This window comes from Molothrus ater, chromosome 3 (genome assembly GCF_012460135.2).
Source record: "Molothrus ater isolate BHLD 08-10-18 breed brown headed cowbird chromosome 3, BPBGC_Mater_1.1, whole genome shotgun sequence".
Classification (NCBI taxonomy): domain Eukaryota; kingdom Metazoa; phylum Chordata; class Aves; order Passeriformes; family Icteridae; genus Molothrus; species Molothrus ater.
The window spans coordinates 55561127-55577123 of record NC_050480.2 but is presented as its reverse complement, the minus strand read 5'-3'; the positions used below and the strand labels follow the sequence as shown (position 1 = coordinate 55577123).

Below are 15997 nucleotides of genomic sequence, written 5' to 3'. Positions count from 1 at the left end.
ACATTTTATTGATTAGTTGAAGAGCTTGTTTTCTATACAGAAAATATATGTATGGCTCCCTTCTTGCTTTACAATACAAGTAGCATAAGCTTTCACTTGCAAACTGGCAGGCAGCCTTCACTTACAATAATCTTATACAGTAGTTGTTATAATTATTATTGGCAAGATTTATTCTTATTTTAATAACTTTTAAAACTGCTTGTTAAGAGGGTGAGGAAAACTTAAGCCTAAGATTTGTTCTGTACAGGTTGTTACTTTGCCTAGTTTAGTGAGACCAATTAACGTTAATACTTATGTGCTTCTCTGCATCCAGCTTTTCTGCTCACATTGTAAACAATTTTCCCCTCAAATCTAACTTAAAGTTTTTTTCCTTTTCTCTCTATGAGAAAAGTTCAGTTGCTTCTGGTTTTTTTTTTTTTTTTACCTTTACTGATTTGCAAGAAATAGAACTTTCACTTGGGCTCAAGTAGTCTTTAACTCAAATACTTTTGTGGTTAAAAGGATGACAGAGTGTGCTGAGACACCTCTGTCCTAATCCTGCCTCCTCCTGCATGAGGTACTTAACCTCCCTGTGTTCTATCTATAAAATACGTTTAATAATGCTTAATGGTTTTACTGCCCTTTGAAAACGCAAAGTGCTATGTGAGTGCCAATTACTTTTATTATGTTCCCTGATGGAAGGCCTCAACATATTTGTGTTAAATGGTTACTGCTAATGCACTTTCTGGAATAATCTTTGGTTAACAAAGTGCAACCACTGCAGAAAAACCCCTGTGTTTAAGTCAAGGCTGATACAGTGACAGGTGAGAGAAAGTCAGGACTTGGCAGCACTCAGCTTCACTGGGTACGTTTGTGTCCTGGCTCCGGGATGGGCTTAGCCACAGCACTGCCCAGCTTGTCTTCTCTCCAAGGAGGAAGTTTTGAGCTTCAGACATACAGCCTGACCATCCACCAGCATAGGACAGATCTTCAGGCAGTCACATAAATCCTACAGAATAATTTGCTTGTGCTGCTCTTCAGAGAGAACTTGTGGTGCCTAAAACTCACAGGAGCACTTCACAGCTATGGGCTGGCTCTCATGCTGAGTGTTCCTGCAGACCCCCAGGCAGGTCCATCTCCCTAGGAGCATTGCCAGCCAAGCTGGCAGATCTCCAGCCAAGGTTTTGTGCTGGAGAATTCTCATGTTTCTCTCAGGCAAGGCATCAGTATTTCATTAAAAAGTGGCAAGGATTTGTCAGGAGAAGAGAATGTATGTCTGACCAGCGGCAATTTTCTGTCACTGCCTCTAAAGTGTTTTCATGGCCCTAATTCTAATTGTGCGTGGAGCAAAGTATTGCTTTGAGTATGCGAAATTCTACTTGCCTAACTTATTTACAAGCTTACTCTGGCATAGGAAACTTGAAATAAGACAGTATTTAGTATATCTGATGTAGACAGAGTCCACTTGATCATAGTTTAGACTGGTGTGTACCTGAGGAAAGATAGGTTCCTGTACTGAACAAGGAATTGGCTATTTGGACCAGGAATGGCCTCAGGAACTTTTTAAACTCCTCATTCTGAAAATATATGGACCGGACAGGTCTGAAAAAGCATGCACTTTTTGCACAAGCAGAAAGCGTTGAGTGAAGTAATGATAACTTTACATATTCCTGGAAATGTACATATTTTGTACAATGTACAAAATGTACATGTACATGTACAAAATGTACATGTATATGTACATTTACATATGTACATGTACAATAATACAATGTACATGTACAAAACTTTACATATTCCTGGAAAGGATCTGAAACTGTTCTCATTTACCTGAAAAACGCATTTCAGAATCATCAAATTGCAACTTTTAAATGGAGGCAGAACAGACCAGCTCCTAGAAATGGGATCTGAAATACAAGTGACAAATGTGAAACCCCTGCAGCATCCTGCTCCAGGGACAGTGTCAGGTGGGGAGTTTGGCTGGATGGTCTACCTGCCAAACTGTTAGGCAACTTTCCTAAGGCCAGCTCAGGGAGAGTGGAAACCTCCACTAGAGGTGAAGAGCAAAAGCTTGCTTGGTCTTGCCTTTCAGTATGAATACAGACTGTGAAAGCAGGGCCTCATGTTCCTTTTGACTTTTAGGGGTTTTGCCCAAAACCCCAAACATTCCTAACTGATATTAAATTTATCCCTGTAAGTTGTAATTTTTCTTTTTCAGAAAGATTTTAAAACCATTAGAGATGAAAATGTAAAAACATGAAGTACAATTTTCAAAAGGAATTAACAGTAATTAAAAGCAGATGCTGTTCTCTTTGATCTCAAGAAATTTAATTTAGAAAAAAGATTGTTTACCCTCAGACAAGACAGTGTGTAAGTTTGGATTGGTATGCTGCTATACTATAATTATACAGGCAGAAATAATAGAGAATTGTGAAAGAGCAGACAAAGTAGTTAGAGGCTCTTACAACTGTGCCGCTTGCTTTGTGTTTGCCTTTCAGATTTCCTCCCAGGAGCTCAGTAAATTGTACCTAATTTTTTCTGACCACACTTACAGAAACAAAAGCAATATCCTTAAAAAAAATGAAATAACAAAACTACTCTTCTAGCAAAATATTTGGATTGAAAATATTGAGGTTTAAAGATCTTTGATCCTCAGTCTTCAAAATAAGTCTTGATTTAAAACACTGGTGTTGTGTAAACAATTAAACCAATATGTCCGTGTCATACTGTAAGTGCCCTTAGGAGGAAGAACTTAATAAAAGTGTCTTATAATTTTGGTCTGAAGATCTGTGGAAAGAATTAGGAATGAGTAGCATTATAGACGTAGCTGTGTGGATACTGAGGCTCAAAGAAAACAGTGTTTGTGGTTCTCTGATTCACTTGGCCTCAGAATTTGTTTTGCTCTGCTGTTGTTGTGTATAGACAAGGCTATGGTCAAGGTGTGGGTTTTAGCCACCTCTTAACTAAGAGGTTTAAGGGCTCAGCCTTAAAGGTTGAAGAGGCTGAGTGATGTGTGCAATTTCAGAACAGAATGTCATCTTATGTGCTAGATAACTGCATAGATGCAGTCTCACCACTCTCTTTAAAGTGGAGAGGTTGGGTACCAAGCTCGTGGCATTAAAACAGGCACAGATTTCACCACTCGATCAAACAGTGGTGACTGAGGTATTGGTCCTTCAGTGTGCTTTAGGTTAGGAGGAACAGATGTTCCTCTCTATGGCTGTTTTTTCAAGAACAGAACTTGCCTAGGAATTATTTTGCTGTTTGCCTTTCATCGACTTAGATATTTTTCTACCGATACAAGCCTCTCTTTATTTTGTTGCTTTATTGGATGGTTGCTAGCAATTAGGTTGCAGCACCCACCACTACTTTCTGCTGTCTTTGCCAACCTAATCAGTGTTCTGTTCCAAATTTGGTTTATTACATGACTGTCACATGACTGAGGTACTGTACTGAATTGTAAACAACAACCTTTTTCAGTGGTTGTTGCCACATTTCAAAACACTGCATTAAGATAGAAAAAAAACAGTGGTCTGTATGGACACATTTAAGACACAAAATTTAGGTGTTCTGATTTCCCACAACTTTTTTGTAGAGTTCAATATCCTGGGTTTTGCCATAGAAGGTATTATAAAATTTTCTGTTGCTGTTAAGTTAAAGACATAGTAGACAAGCTGGCAGGATGTTTAAGACTTTAGTGTTCAACATATTCATAAGTTTGCTGGAAAAAAAAAAAGTCTGAATAACAGTGATAAAATTATGGATGTTATTGAGTTGAATAACGTGATGAAGATAAGGGCAGACTGAAACAGTCCTGGTCTCACTGTCTATAAAAGAATATAGGTAAACTGGGAAATGCTCCAAGAGGGACAACATTGTTTCAAAGGTGAACAGAATAACTTTCATCTAAGGGATGGCTGAATATATTTATAATGTTTGGAAAAGAGAAGTGAGATGATGACCTAGGGAATGATGGAATCTCCCAATACAATAATTCGATTTTTCAAGAGATAGAGAGAAATGTTTGTTTATTTCAGAACAACAGGAGATTGTGATTTACCTGAATTTACCTAGTGTTAACTGAGAGTATGAAAGTTCCTACTGGAGACTACTGCTTCAGAGTATATAAAACATATCTGAAGTGCATTAAATGCCAAATTGGTTCAGAAAGCACCTGGAGAAACTTGGAGGGAAAAATGTTATGGGACATCAATCACAAAAAGATAATTTACAGCTCTGCAAGTCTGAGCTGTATACCTCTGGAGCATGAGGAAACTTCCTGTAAAAGCCTATTTTTCCTGCTGTATTTTTTGCCATAAACATCTGGTATCAATTTCTGTTGTAAATGGGATACTTTGATAGATGGAGGTTTGCTATTACTTTTAAAACTATTGCTTTCAAAATTATTTATTGCTTTTACTTTATTTTCCTTCAAAGCATCTGGAGACAGACTAATTCTTTATGACATTATAAAGTTTATTTTCTTGCAAAAATTTTTTGACATTAATCTTTTAGGTACACATCATGGTAATTAGGAGATACAGTATAAACATATAGGTTGGATTAGAGTTGGATCACATGTAAAAAGAAGGGTTTCTTTCTAATTTTTTTTCACATTTACTTAACTGTTTTTGAGCAGTCTGAACACCCTGTAGTTGTGTCTTATTTGTAGAAACTGCAAAATTATGATAATGATCCTCAAATGTTAGTAAGTGCCAGTGGAGGACTTCCTGTTGAATGATTGAATATACAATGTCACTGGATGTTGGGTCTCAGAGAATGGTAATTGCTATGGAAATTGTTTCTCATAAAATGGCTAGCTACTTATTTGGTCAAAAGTCACTAAGGCAAATGATGAATTTATTATTTTCAAAAAGATTGGTAAAATTTCACACACACACACACACACACACACACCATGCATACATATAAATGAGTTGGTACTGGTTATTTCAGTGCACTGAAGAGTGCACAATGTATGTTCCCTTAGCAATAAATGAAAATCATCTGAGCTTTGCTGTTCCTTACTGCAATCAAACAACTTTGAGCATAAACTACTTTTCTCAAGAGTGTATGCTTTACCAAATAATATTTCCAGTAGTCCTTGTGTTGCCCAGACTCCCAGGTTACAAAGATATTTGCTTATTTGTTTTGTAAATAGTTACTGTATTCCTTTTTTTTTTTAAGATGGTGGGATCATACAATTTTGGATTGCCAAATCTAATGTCATGCTTGCCAAAGCAGGGCTTTTTATAGCTTTTCCTCCATGGACCCACTCCTGCTATGGAGTGTAGCACTCATGCAGCAGCACATATTGCTGCTTTATACTAGAAAGGAAAATAATTTGAACATTACAGTTTTGCATTCTCCAGAGAAGTTTATTTGCCCCTTACTCCTAGCTGAATACACTAAAGATCATTCTAGCTTTTCAGAAATTCAGATTTCCATATTCCTACAAGAATTTCTGCTACATTTATAATGTTTGTTGTTGGCAATCACTCAGAAATGCTGTTAACTTATCTGTATTTGAAAAGAAGAGGAATGGTCTAGGCATGGCTTTTGTCCTCTAAGCATCTTTCTCCTGCCAAACATATGATACATGTCAGATAGGATGGACTAGTGACAATCTAGGTTACTGATGTTGGTTGGTATAAGATCATGGAATTAGTCATTCTGGCATATGGAGTGAGATGTAGGTTACATCCAAACTGCATCCAAATTAGTTAATTTATCAACAATGAAGTGAATGTCTGTCTTCTTCCTTAAAGTACAGTAATAAAAAATTTAGAATTAAAAAATACTGTCTGAATAATTTTCAAAACTTTCCAGCATTAAAAGAGTACTGAAATTTGAGAATTATGTGCACATCTACACATAATGTCAGCAACTCTAAAGTGCAACATGCTCTACATGATTGACTGACTAATGATTTATTCATAATTTAATTTAAACTTCTGTTACACTATTCTGAATTAACTTTCTTGAACAAGAGTATGTCTTAAAAGAATTATTAGATCTTGGTTAATGTTTCAAATGAAAGCAAATTCAAGGAAATTTAATGTGATGCTTAGGTAATAACTACTTTTGTTGCTAACAATGCCCCCTAATTTGCAGTCTGACTTGAAGCCAGTCTAGCTGCCAGCATGGGCTTCTCTCTGTTATGCCATTACCTTCTGTAATGCTACTCTCTTTTTCTTTGGATCTTTATCCATTGCAGTCCTTCAACCCCTCTAGACTATTTAGCTTCACAAAGAGTAACTAAATTCCTCTGACTCTTCACCAGAGGGCATATTTTTCAATGCCTTATTCATTTTGATCTTTCTCTACCTTTCTGTCTAACTTCTCATCCCACTTGCAGGATGGTTATCAGATTCAAGTAACACCGAGATAATTCAACTTTCTTCTGCTCTCAGACTTTTTATAAAGTTCATTGTCTTCATTAGATGTTTCCCAAATGCCAACAGGATCTGAACTATTATTTCTGTTTTTCCCATGTCATCATTAAAAATTGTTTGTGGTAAAGAGGTAAATTGTATGTCTTTCCTTTAGAAATACTTCAATTCAGTTGATATCCTTTTGCCATACTGAAATATGAAATTTAAAATATTTTCATTCAGTGAATGTGTTTCATGGTTTTGCAGTATTAGTTATCTTACAGAACATTGTTTCATCAAATCTATTATTTTATAGAATTTTATTTTATATGGTTTGGGTTGGAAGGGACCTTAGAGATGACCCAGTTCCATCCAACCCCCTTGCCATGGGCAGGGACACCTTCCATTAGACCAGGTTGTTCAAAATCCCCTCCATCCTGGCACTGAACACTTCCAGGGATGGGGATCCACAGCTTCTCTGGGCGGGACGTTCAGTCTTACCAACTAAACAAACTAGCTAGTTTTATCAACAACAAGATAATAAATTTAAAATGTCACCTAAAAAGCCATCAAGGCAATTATTATGTAGTGTCATTTTAAGGCAATACTTAATAGGAAACCTGGTATTTATTATTTGTTCCCCATATAAAGACATTTTCTTTCTGCCAGTTTTGTGCTTGAGTGCTGTAACCAATGCTTTGTAGTTAAGAATGTTGCTCTTTTAAGTTTCAGCTCTATTGTTCAGGCTACTTGGTGACTCAGACAAGTGCCATTTCATCAGTCTTTGAAGTCTGGAAATAATGTTTTGTACTTGGTAATAAAGGAAAAATACAGGAAAAAGCAATTATTTATTTCCTCTATTGTTACCACACCCATAAAAACAGCAGGTATTGCAACTGCCTAAATTCACTTCTAATGATCAATAGGTGGGTTTTATTTCAAACGTGTCAGAGCTGTTTCCTTCTATTGGATGATTTCTTACCAATAAATTAATTGGCTCTCTCAGATATTTTCATTAAATATAATTATATGAAAAACTGTTTTACCAGATGTAACAGTATTTTCTAGGTTATTGTGAACTGCATTTTGTTTATTTTCTACCTCTCTCTTATTTGAAAAACATATTTCTTGGCACATCATTTGACTTTTAAAGCCTTTTTTCTTCCTTTTTCTCAAGATAATATTCGAGTGTATGTCAGGTATATTCCTCAAAATTGACTCAGTATATACCTTCAGAAAGAGCACACACAGAAGGAAAATCCCTGCTATTTTAGGGCTGGTAAGGCAGTTTACCATGTATTCTGTATTCTGAAGATCAGTATAAATCATTACAACTGCCCCAAAAAATAATGACAAGGTTCAGTAATGTTTTTCACTTGTAACACTGAGTAAAAGATAAATAAGACCTATTTTAAGGCAACTTCTGCACATTTTATTTTAGGAAGTTCGTTTTAATTTCAAGGAATAACTTACGCAAGATCTAATAAATCGTATTATGCAATACGTATTATTCTCCACTTCTGTTATATTTCTGGATTGAAAAAAACATTCATGAAGAATGAGAATTCAAAAGAGACTATAATTCAATCTCTTGCATGAAATGAGCACAGGGACGACCACTGTGATTATGGTTACATGTGTTCCTTCACATTATTCTTTCTTTTTAGTTTCTTGTAGTATGGTTATAAGCCATTTCTTGTTTGCATTCATTGTTTCTAAACAATGTTTAAATGCAAAGTACTCACTTCCTCCATGTTCTATAGTCCACTAGGAATATAAGCAGGTGTTTCATCAGTGAATTCTGACTTCACAAATATCAGCATCTGCTCCATTGTTTGATATGCTCTTTGGTCCCTCTTCCACACAAGTATCACACTTTCAGCAGAGTGAATTGTCATGAGTCTGTGAAATAGCATTCCACCAAGAGAATTGACCTAGGGTTAGCTGATTAGAACTGTCACTTCATTTTATAGCAGGCATTTTTCCGTTTTGCCTCATGCCCCAGGCAGCGTGGTGCTGGAGCAGACAGATGCCCCTTTTTCTGCAGCATGTACCTGGATTCCCATGCCCATGGCAACAGGTTTGGGAATGGAGATGCTGTCCAGGCTCTTGCCCTGATTTCTGGGAAGAGTGCAGCCAGCACAAAAACAGTAGGCTAGAAAGTTCTGACTGTTCTGACTAAAACTGGGAACCCTGGTGCACAAAACTCATCCCAAAATATGAAGAGAACAAATGTCAGTTTTATTGCTCTTTTTGGTTATCCAGCTCTAAAGCACTTTTTAACCTAATTCTCTGAATAATGTTATTCCACTTACAAAACTGGAGTGTTTTTACTGTCTCCTCTTTATTCTTTCAGGATTTGTGGATTTAACACTCCATGATCAGGTCCATCTACTGGAATGTGCCTGGTTAGAGATACTGATGATCGGCTTAGTCTGGCGCTCCATGGAACACCCAGGAAAGCTTTTGTTTGCACCTAACCTGTTACTGGACAGGTCAGTCTGCATGTTGCTTTGAATTATTTAAGTTAATTTATTTCTGCTGCAATCAGATTAATTTTTAGCATGATATCATCTCACCAATACTACAATTTGACTGTACATCATATGTCAAGCAGGCTTATGGTAGGTGAGACTGGAAAACTAATGCTCAGGAATGTGATACTGGTCATTTATTAGACAAGTAACACACCTGAGATTCATCTGCTGCTTGAAGTACTTTCTTTCAAAGGCAGTAGTATATTTATCTTATAATCTGTACTGTTTGTTGCAGAAGTAACTTAAATGAAAAACTGAACACTTCATTTAGTTCAGATAGTTATTTTTGTTTATTTAAAATCCTCATAGTTTTTCTTAGAATGATTTTTTCCAAGCAGCCAGACAAAAATTTGGAAGAAAATCCTCATAGAATCTCAAGTGTAGTTTTATTTATTTATAGAGAATATATTAAGTTTGGAGGTTTTTTTCCTCATGAAAACTGGAGACAAATATGTCAAACATATACTTGCTCCCTTCACTAAGCTTTTTTTTTTTTAGCCAGTCTTGCTAATATGCTAAGTATTTCTGAGAGAAAAAATATTCATCTGTACTCTATGGCAATATCCTGGATTTTAGCTGGCAGGCTTCATGTTAAAAGCAAGAAGACTGATAATTTAAAACATATTTTGTACTATCTTAATGTAAATTTAAGCTCTCTTTTCCTAGTTATGTGAAAAGTTTCATGAAAAATCTCAATTAAATTTTCAGACAAAATTTCTTAGGATAGAGTAATCTTAGCTATTGGTGATCCTTTTAGCTGAAGACTACTGCCCACACAGCAGAGCTGGCAGGGGAGAGGTGCTGTGCACAGAGGTCACTTCAGAGCAGACTTTGGCATCTAGGCCTAAACTGGAAGTGGCAGAAGAACCAAACTGAGATGGAGTATACAGAGCAGCAGCTAAGAGCTGGGCAAGCTCCTGACCTCATCAGGTAGCTGCCAAGGCAGAGGGGTGGCAATAGAATGTCAAGGGGAGTGCCCTCAGCTACTGCCGCTACCAGGTGTGTAAATTAATCAAAATTCTCATTAGCAGAAAAATGTCTTACGATCAGCTTGCTCTGTTGACTGAGTTGGGTACTGAGGGTGGGGTACTGAGTTTCCATGGTTGCATTCATGCAGTGTTAATCCTTTGATTCCCTGTCCTCTATTTGCACACACCCCCCCCAGGACTTACTTTTAGCATTTTAGTAAAATACAAATGATAACACCTAACAGGATAAAACATAATATTTCCCAGTAATAGAGAAATGTTTATTGCCTTAGGAAAAACCCTATTCCACTTGTGTAAGCACAATGATCTGTGAGCTGTGGAACTAGATAAGTATAAAATACATTCTCATTTTACGTACAGAAAATATATGCTTGTCTAAATGTAAGTATAGTCTTCACAAAAAGCTGCAACAGGTTTTGAAATAATTTTGAAATTTTGGTCTTCTTCAACTTAAAATCCACATGCTCTCACTAAAATGGAGTTTGAGCCCTTGATTCACACTAAAGAAAACCATTGCATGCAACTAGAACTACTTCAGGGCCTCTTTGTTTTCTAAGTTTCAATTGAGACTGTAAAAATGTAGATCTATTACATCTTCTAATTTTCAAATAATAAGAAGCATGTTTCTAAGTAATCATATACTTGCCTCACTCCTAGTATCTAGTACTTAGGGATATTTGCAGAAAGTAAAATAAGAAATTACTTGACTCTGGTAAGCAGTGATATGCTAATCAGTTAAATAACTCTTAATTTTCTTCTTAATTATTACTAAAAATATTTTGATGTGTTAATTTGATTTGGGCAAATTGGCTTTTAAGAATGTTATAGAGAAAAAATCTGTTGTTTGTCAGGTTTCAAAGGGCAGGACAGACACTGATTCAAAGCCTGTTTCTTTCAATGAAGTCCTTCCACCGCATCAAATATTCATAGAACCATAAAATGGTTTGGGTTGGAAGGGACCTTAAAGATCACGAGTGCAAACCCCCCTTCCATGGGCAGGGACACCTTTCACTTGAGCACGTTTCTCAGAATCCCATCCAACACTTCTATATTTAGTGAAAACTTCTATTGTTAATATAGAGTTTTACCACACTGTCTATGCCTCTCGATCTCTGTGGTCATTCTGTTGCAGACATCCTGTCTGATTTGAGCACTCTTTTAATTTTAGCATTCAGGATTATCCTGATTCTAACAGATTCTTTCTGTCAAGGATCTTTGATATAGGTAGTCATTTGTATACATCTGTTCCTAAAGCTTAGGTCACACCAAATTTTATTATACAACTTTTCTTGCCCTTTGGCTAGATAAATACAGTCTTGTCTTGTTAACATCTATCTGAAATGTCATAAAAATAACCTTTCAGCTTTGCTGTTTTTTGAAAAAAATGTGATCTTTCTTCTCCCAACTCACTCCTCCTACTTGGGTCATATTAGACATATGCTTGTCTTGTCTCTGAAGATCTTTTGGAAACTGTCTTTTCTAATTCTATGCGAGTCAACCAGTTACATTTTTAAATAAATACTTCAACTTTCCTTTGCGACAATTCACACTTGGAAGACTTCTTGAAAAAAATCTGTAAAGCAGACCCTGGTTAATAATTCTATGTTGCTTTTTAAAACTTTTCTTTGCCTGTAAGAAAATAATTACATAACAATTAAGTTGACAGGATGTGTAGACTTCTGTCTTCTGTATGGATGAATATAATTGCATTATCTCTTTTTCTTCCCAGTCTGCATTGTAATTAGACAGTGCATCCTTTCTTATTCTGTTAATGCATTACCCAAATACTCGAGTCTTGGTTCAGAACTTTAACAGTCTGCCAGTTATGTAGGACTAGTAGACTTTTACAGTGTACAACTACTGCTATTAAAATGCTCAAATGACAATAATTATAGATTAGAAAAACAGGCTCAATCAGGAAATGCAATGGCAAACTCACAGTGTTTGCAATTAATGTAGAATACTTACTGAAATAAAATAATAAATTCAAGATTTTATATTCTGTTTTTGAAAATTAGTATATTGTATAAGGCAAATTTAGAAGTAAAGGCTTAGGTTTCTAGTAGGACAAACCAGATGTTTCCTGTCTGGAGGTTACCCAAGAAACTAGGCCTTAAAAATGTCAATAGACCAATGTTGGAATTTGTCAGGCCTGACAGTAGACTGTTTATAATTTTGAAGAAAATGTAATGTTTCTTCAGGGATAGGAAAGTAATATTTTACTTTATTTTGAAAGGCTTTGTTGCATTCAGATATCATGCTGAGCCCAGGTTACTCAGAGGCTTGAAACATAATTAAAGAAACTCATGATAGAAATAGCTGGATTTCTGAATCTCACTTGAAACATTCTCAGTTTCAGCAAAATAGGAAATGCAGTGCTGCATTTTAAAAAGGAAGCCTGGTGACCACAGTAAAGAAGCTGATGGGATGCCATCTAAAGAAGAGAATTGGCTGAAATTGAATGAAAATGACATAGTGATAAAGAATCACTGTGCATTTTGTAAAAGGAAGCCAAAAATACCTTGAAGTCCTTTAAGAAATTAGCATGCAAGGAAATGACGGACATCTTGTTGAATTTCCAAAAAGTATTAAACAAGTTCCAAATTTTATGTAGACAAATGCGATGGAATGTATATAGGAGAATAATAATTCTGATCTTCCTAAACAGCATTCTGAGTTGGTCTTTCCATCTCATTGTTACCAGCAATTCATTCTATAGAACCAGCAGTTCTTTGCTTGTCAGTAGTCAGAGACTGCAGCTTTCCTTCCCCCAGAGAATGTTTACAACAGGAATAGTACAGAATAATAATATTATTCTGCATTATTCCTGTTGTAAGCATGAAATAATACAGATCATTGTCATTCCTCTGTTTAATTCTGTGCTTCATCTGTGCTTAGAAAACTGTGCCTTTCTGATTTTCTTTGTCTTGACAGTAATATTGAAAGAATTGGAGAGGTACCTGGAGGTGTTGTACAGACAATTAAATAGAGATACAAGCTTTGCTACAAAGACTAACTAAATGGACTGACTTCTCTGCCTGTGATACGCATTAGAAGAATGGGAACAAAATAAAGATGATAAGATTTGTATAAAGTCATGAGCACATTGAGAAGATGTGTGGCAATCCACAAGTTATTATCTCTTCCAGCCCAGCACTAGAGGTAGTCACTTGAAACCAGCAGATCCAAATGCCTGTGTGCTTAGCCCACAGCCAAATATACCTTTGGTATAAGACAGTATGGCTGTCTTCATGTTATTTTCTACTGTTATTTTCTTATCACGGTTGTAAAAAATCTCTCGTAGCAAAAAAATCTGTCTGGGGACTTATAAAATTTCAGTTCAATACAGTCAGTATTTTGGTGTTTCTGTCAGGTTTTTTGCTTCTTTTTATGGAGAAAGCTAATCTGTTTTTCAGGGTTCATTTTAATCTGGAAACTTCTGCTTTCAGTGCTTGATGGAGATTTTTATTCTCTCTAAATAGAAGAATTTATCTTTTACTGACTTTTGTATTGAGCAATGGCAGGAGACTGTGGATCTCTCTAAACTGCAACTAACACAAATAGCAAAAAAACTTTACAGCATTCACTGTGTGACAGGGTGGCTGATCAATTTACTGCTTTCATGGCTCTTTTTCTGAACTTTTCTCGCTATATCTGAAAAGAATCTTTTACATTCTTTATGTAAATATTTTGGTAGAGATAAAATTAGATACAATAGAAGAGCATCAAGATGAAATCTGAGTATGTTTTTCTAGTCTCTCAACTTGTAAAATGTTCCAAATGTCTGAGGACACCACACTTGCCTGTCACTTGAGTAAATGCATGACATTTCTTGTGAAATTGTGGATGCATTAGTTACCATTGATTTATTAGAAAAATTGAAGCAAAGTGATCCCAAGTGCTTGATTCAGAATGCTTCCTTAGTGACTTTCTGCTTGTATTTATTTCAAAAGGGAAAAGTCCATAGGAAACAAGTGTATCCTAATTTGCCCTTCAAAATGGATTTGAAAAGCAATTGTACATTTACTTTTCATCACATCTTTAATAGCAATAGATTCCATCCAGAAAACCCAGCTCAAAAAATCATCTTGTCATTAGGCACTTGCTTGATAGAGCTGAATGGATTGACTTGTAGACAGTTAAGGAATCTCTTGAAATAATTAAGTTTCTCTTTCATCTTTCACTGTATGGTTGAATTTTGAGATGTATTGTTATACTGCAGACCCTGCAGAATAAAAAAAAAATGATACTATTGCAAGAGACAAAATTATAAAACTTAAAAGAATGAAAAATTACTGTCTCTTTACTGTGAATCAGTTTTTACTATCTTTTTGGGCAAAATTCAAAGACTACCCAATGCTGTAACTCAAACAACTTAAATGTAAAATAAGGACAATCTTCCAGAGTCTGGAGAAGTGCTGGGTAATGCTCAAAGTGATGAATTCTTAAAAAAGATAAAAAAAGGAAGCTCCCTCTCATTATGATCTCCACATATTCACAGTTTTCAGCTGATAGATTCCCTGGGGGACTTGTAGGCACAGAAAAGAAGTTTTTAAAGAAAATGAAATAATTCTGGGTTCAGGATAGTCCCTACACAAATTATGAGATTACTTGTTCATCTAGTAACCCTGACCTTGGGAGCTCAGGCCCCAGTTCTAGGTCACATTGTACTGTGATGCTGTTAATTCCAAAATCAAACTTTCTTTGCATTTCTGATATGGAGAAAATTTTGAAATGTTTTTTGGCTTTATGGTGACTCAGACTGACTATAAATTAAACTGAAAAAGACCCTCCTGTAAATCAGAATAACTTTTCTTTGACAATTTTTTTATTTTAGCTTAATTATTCCCAAATGGAGAGCCTTCATAATAATTTTCTAATCTAAATGTCTTAAATGTTACCAAAGAATAATTAGTTTTCTTAGAACTATCATAGCAGCATTTTGGGGATTTTTCCTACCTGGCATATTTGTAGACCCATTTTTCTCTACAAAGAGAAAAATGTGGTACTTAGTAGCTAATTGTCTCTGTGTTTCAGACCTGATTAACCACTGCTCAAATGTGCAGAGCACTACTCTTACTCTATTTGCCTAGCCGGATGATCCTCTGGTCATCTAGTCAGGGAAGACACTTGGTTGGCCACCTGGCTCTGAGGGCAAGTGGTCAAACATGTGGGAGGCCATGTGGTCCATTCCATGGGAGCTGCTGAGGAGAAAGGGCTTGAGGCAGAATGGGCAGATCCTGCAGGGCAACAACTGGTTGCATAGCTGATGTCGATGGCATGGATTCAACTTCCTCATCATGGAACCTGCTGTGAGAATCAAGAATGTCAAGGAAGAGATGAGATACATGCCATAAAGTGGGGCAAAATCATGATTTCCACAGACTGGCCAACATGGTGAAGGAGCTTTAAAACAGGATGATGCGGACAGTAAAGACATAATAACAAAACCTATTAGTAGGAAACCTCCCTAAGTATGTGAATGCAGATAAATACAGAATTGCCTCCAGAACACCATGGTGGAGGAAACTCCATAAACTTTCTGAGAATTCAGCACAACTAGGTGCCCTCTGAGCCAGCAGACTGCCCTCCCAGACTGCCTTAGGAAAAGCTTTAGCAGTATCTAGAAGTAGGTGATGCTCTCTCACTGCTCAGACATGCTGTGGCCAATCTGGAGTGCAGCGTCCAGTTCTGAGTTACCCTACCCAAGACAGACATGTACATACTGGACTGAGGCCAGTGACAGGCCTCAAAGAGTGAACTGGAACAACTTTCATGACAAGGAGAATCTGAGAAGACTCAGGTCTGATAAATATCTGATGGAGAGGGGAAGTAAAGAAGGCAGTGGAAGATTCTTCTCAGCGACAGGACAAGAGGTTTTGGAGTCTCAGTCCTTGGAGATACTGAAAACCCAGCAATATATAGGCTTGAGCAGGGCCACTGAACTAGATTATTTCCAGATAATTCATGCAACATCAGCAGCTCTGGTAATCTGTGACTAACTCTAGGTGAAAATAACTTCAAAATGGATATTTTTTTTTCTTTTTTATTGATAAATGTGCTACTTCATATTTATTGCATATATTTTGCAATGATGACTTTTAAATATTGGACTAAT

The 15997-nt window shown here is 36.3% G+C and overlaps 1 protein-coding gene across 1 annotated transcript in view; it reads left to right on the top strand.

Moving 5' to 3' along the window:
- ESR1 (estrogen receptor 1) overlaps positions 1–15997 on the top strand; it is a 179555-nt gene that overhangs the window by 147051 nt on the left and 16507 nt on the right. Inside the window, 1 exon segment of the mRNA XM_054514452.1 lies at positions 8710–8848. Coding sequence (XP_054370427.1) covers positions 8710–8848 — 139 coding nt within the window.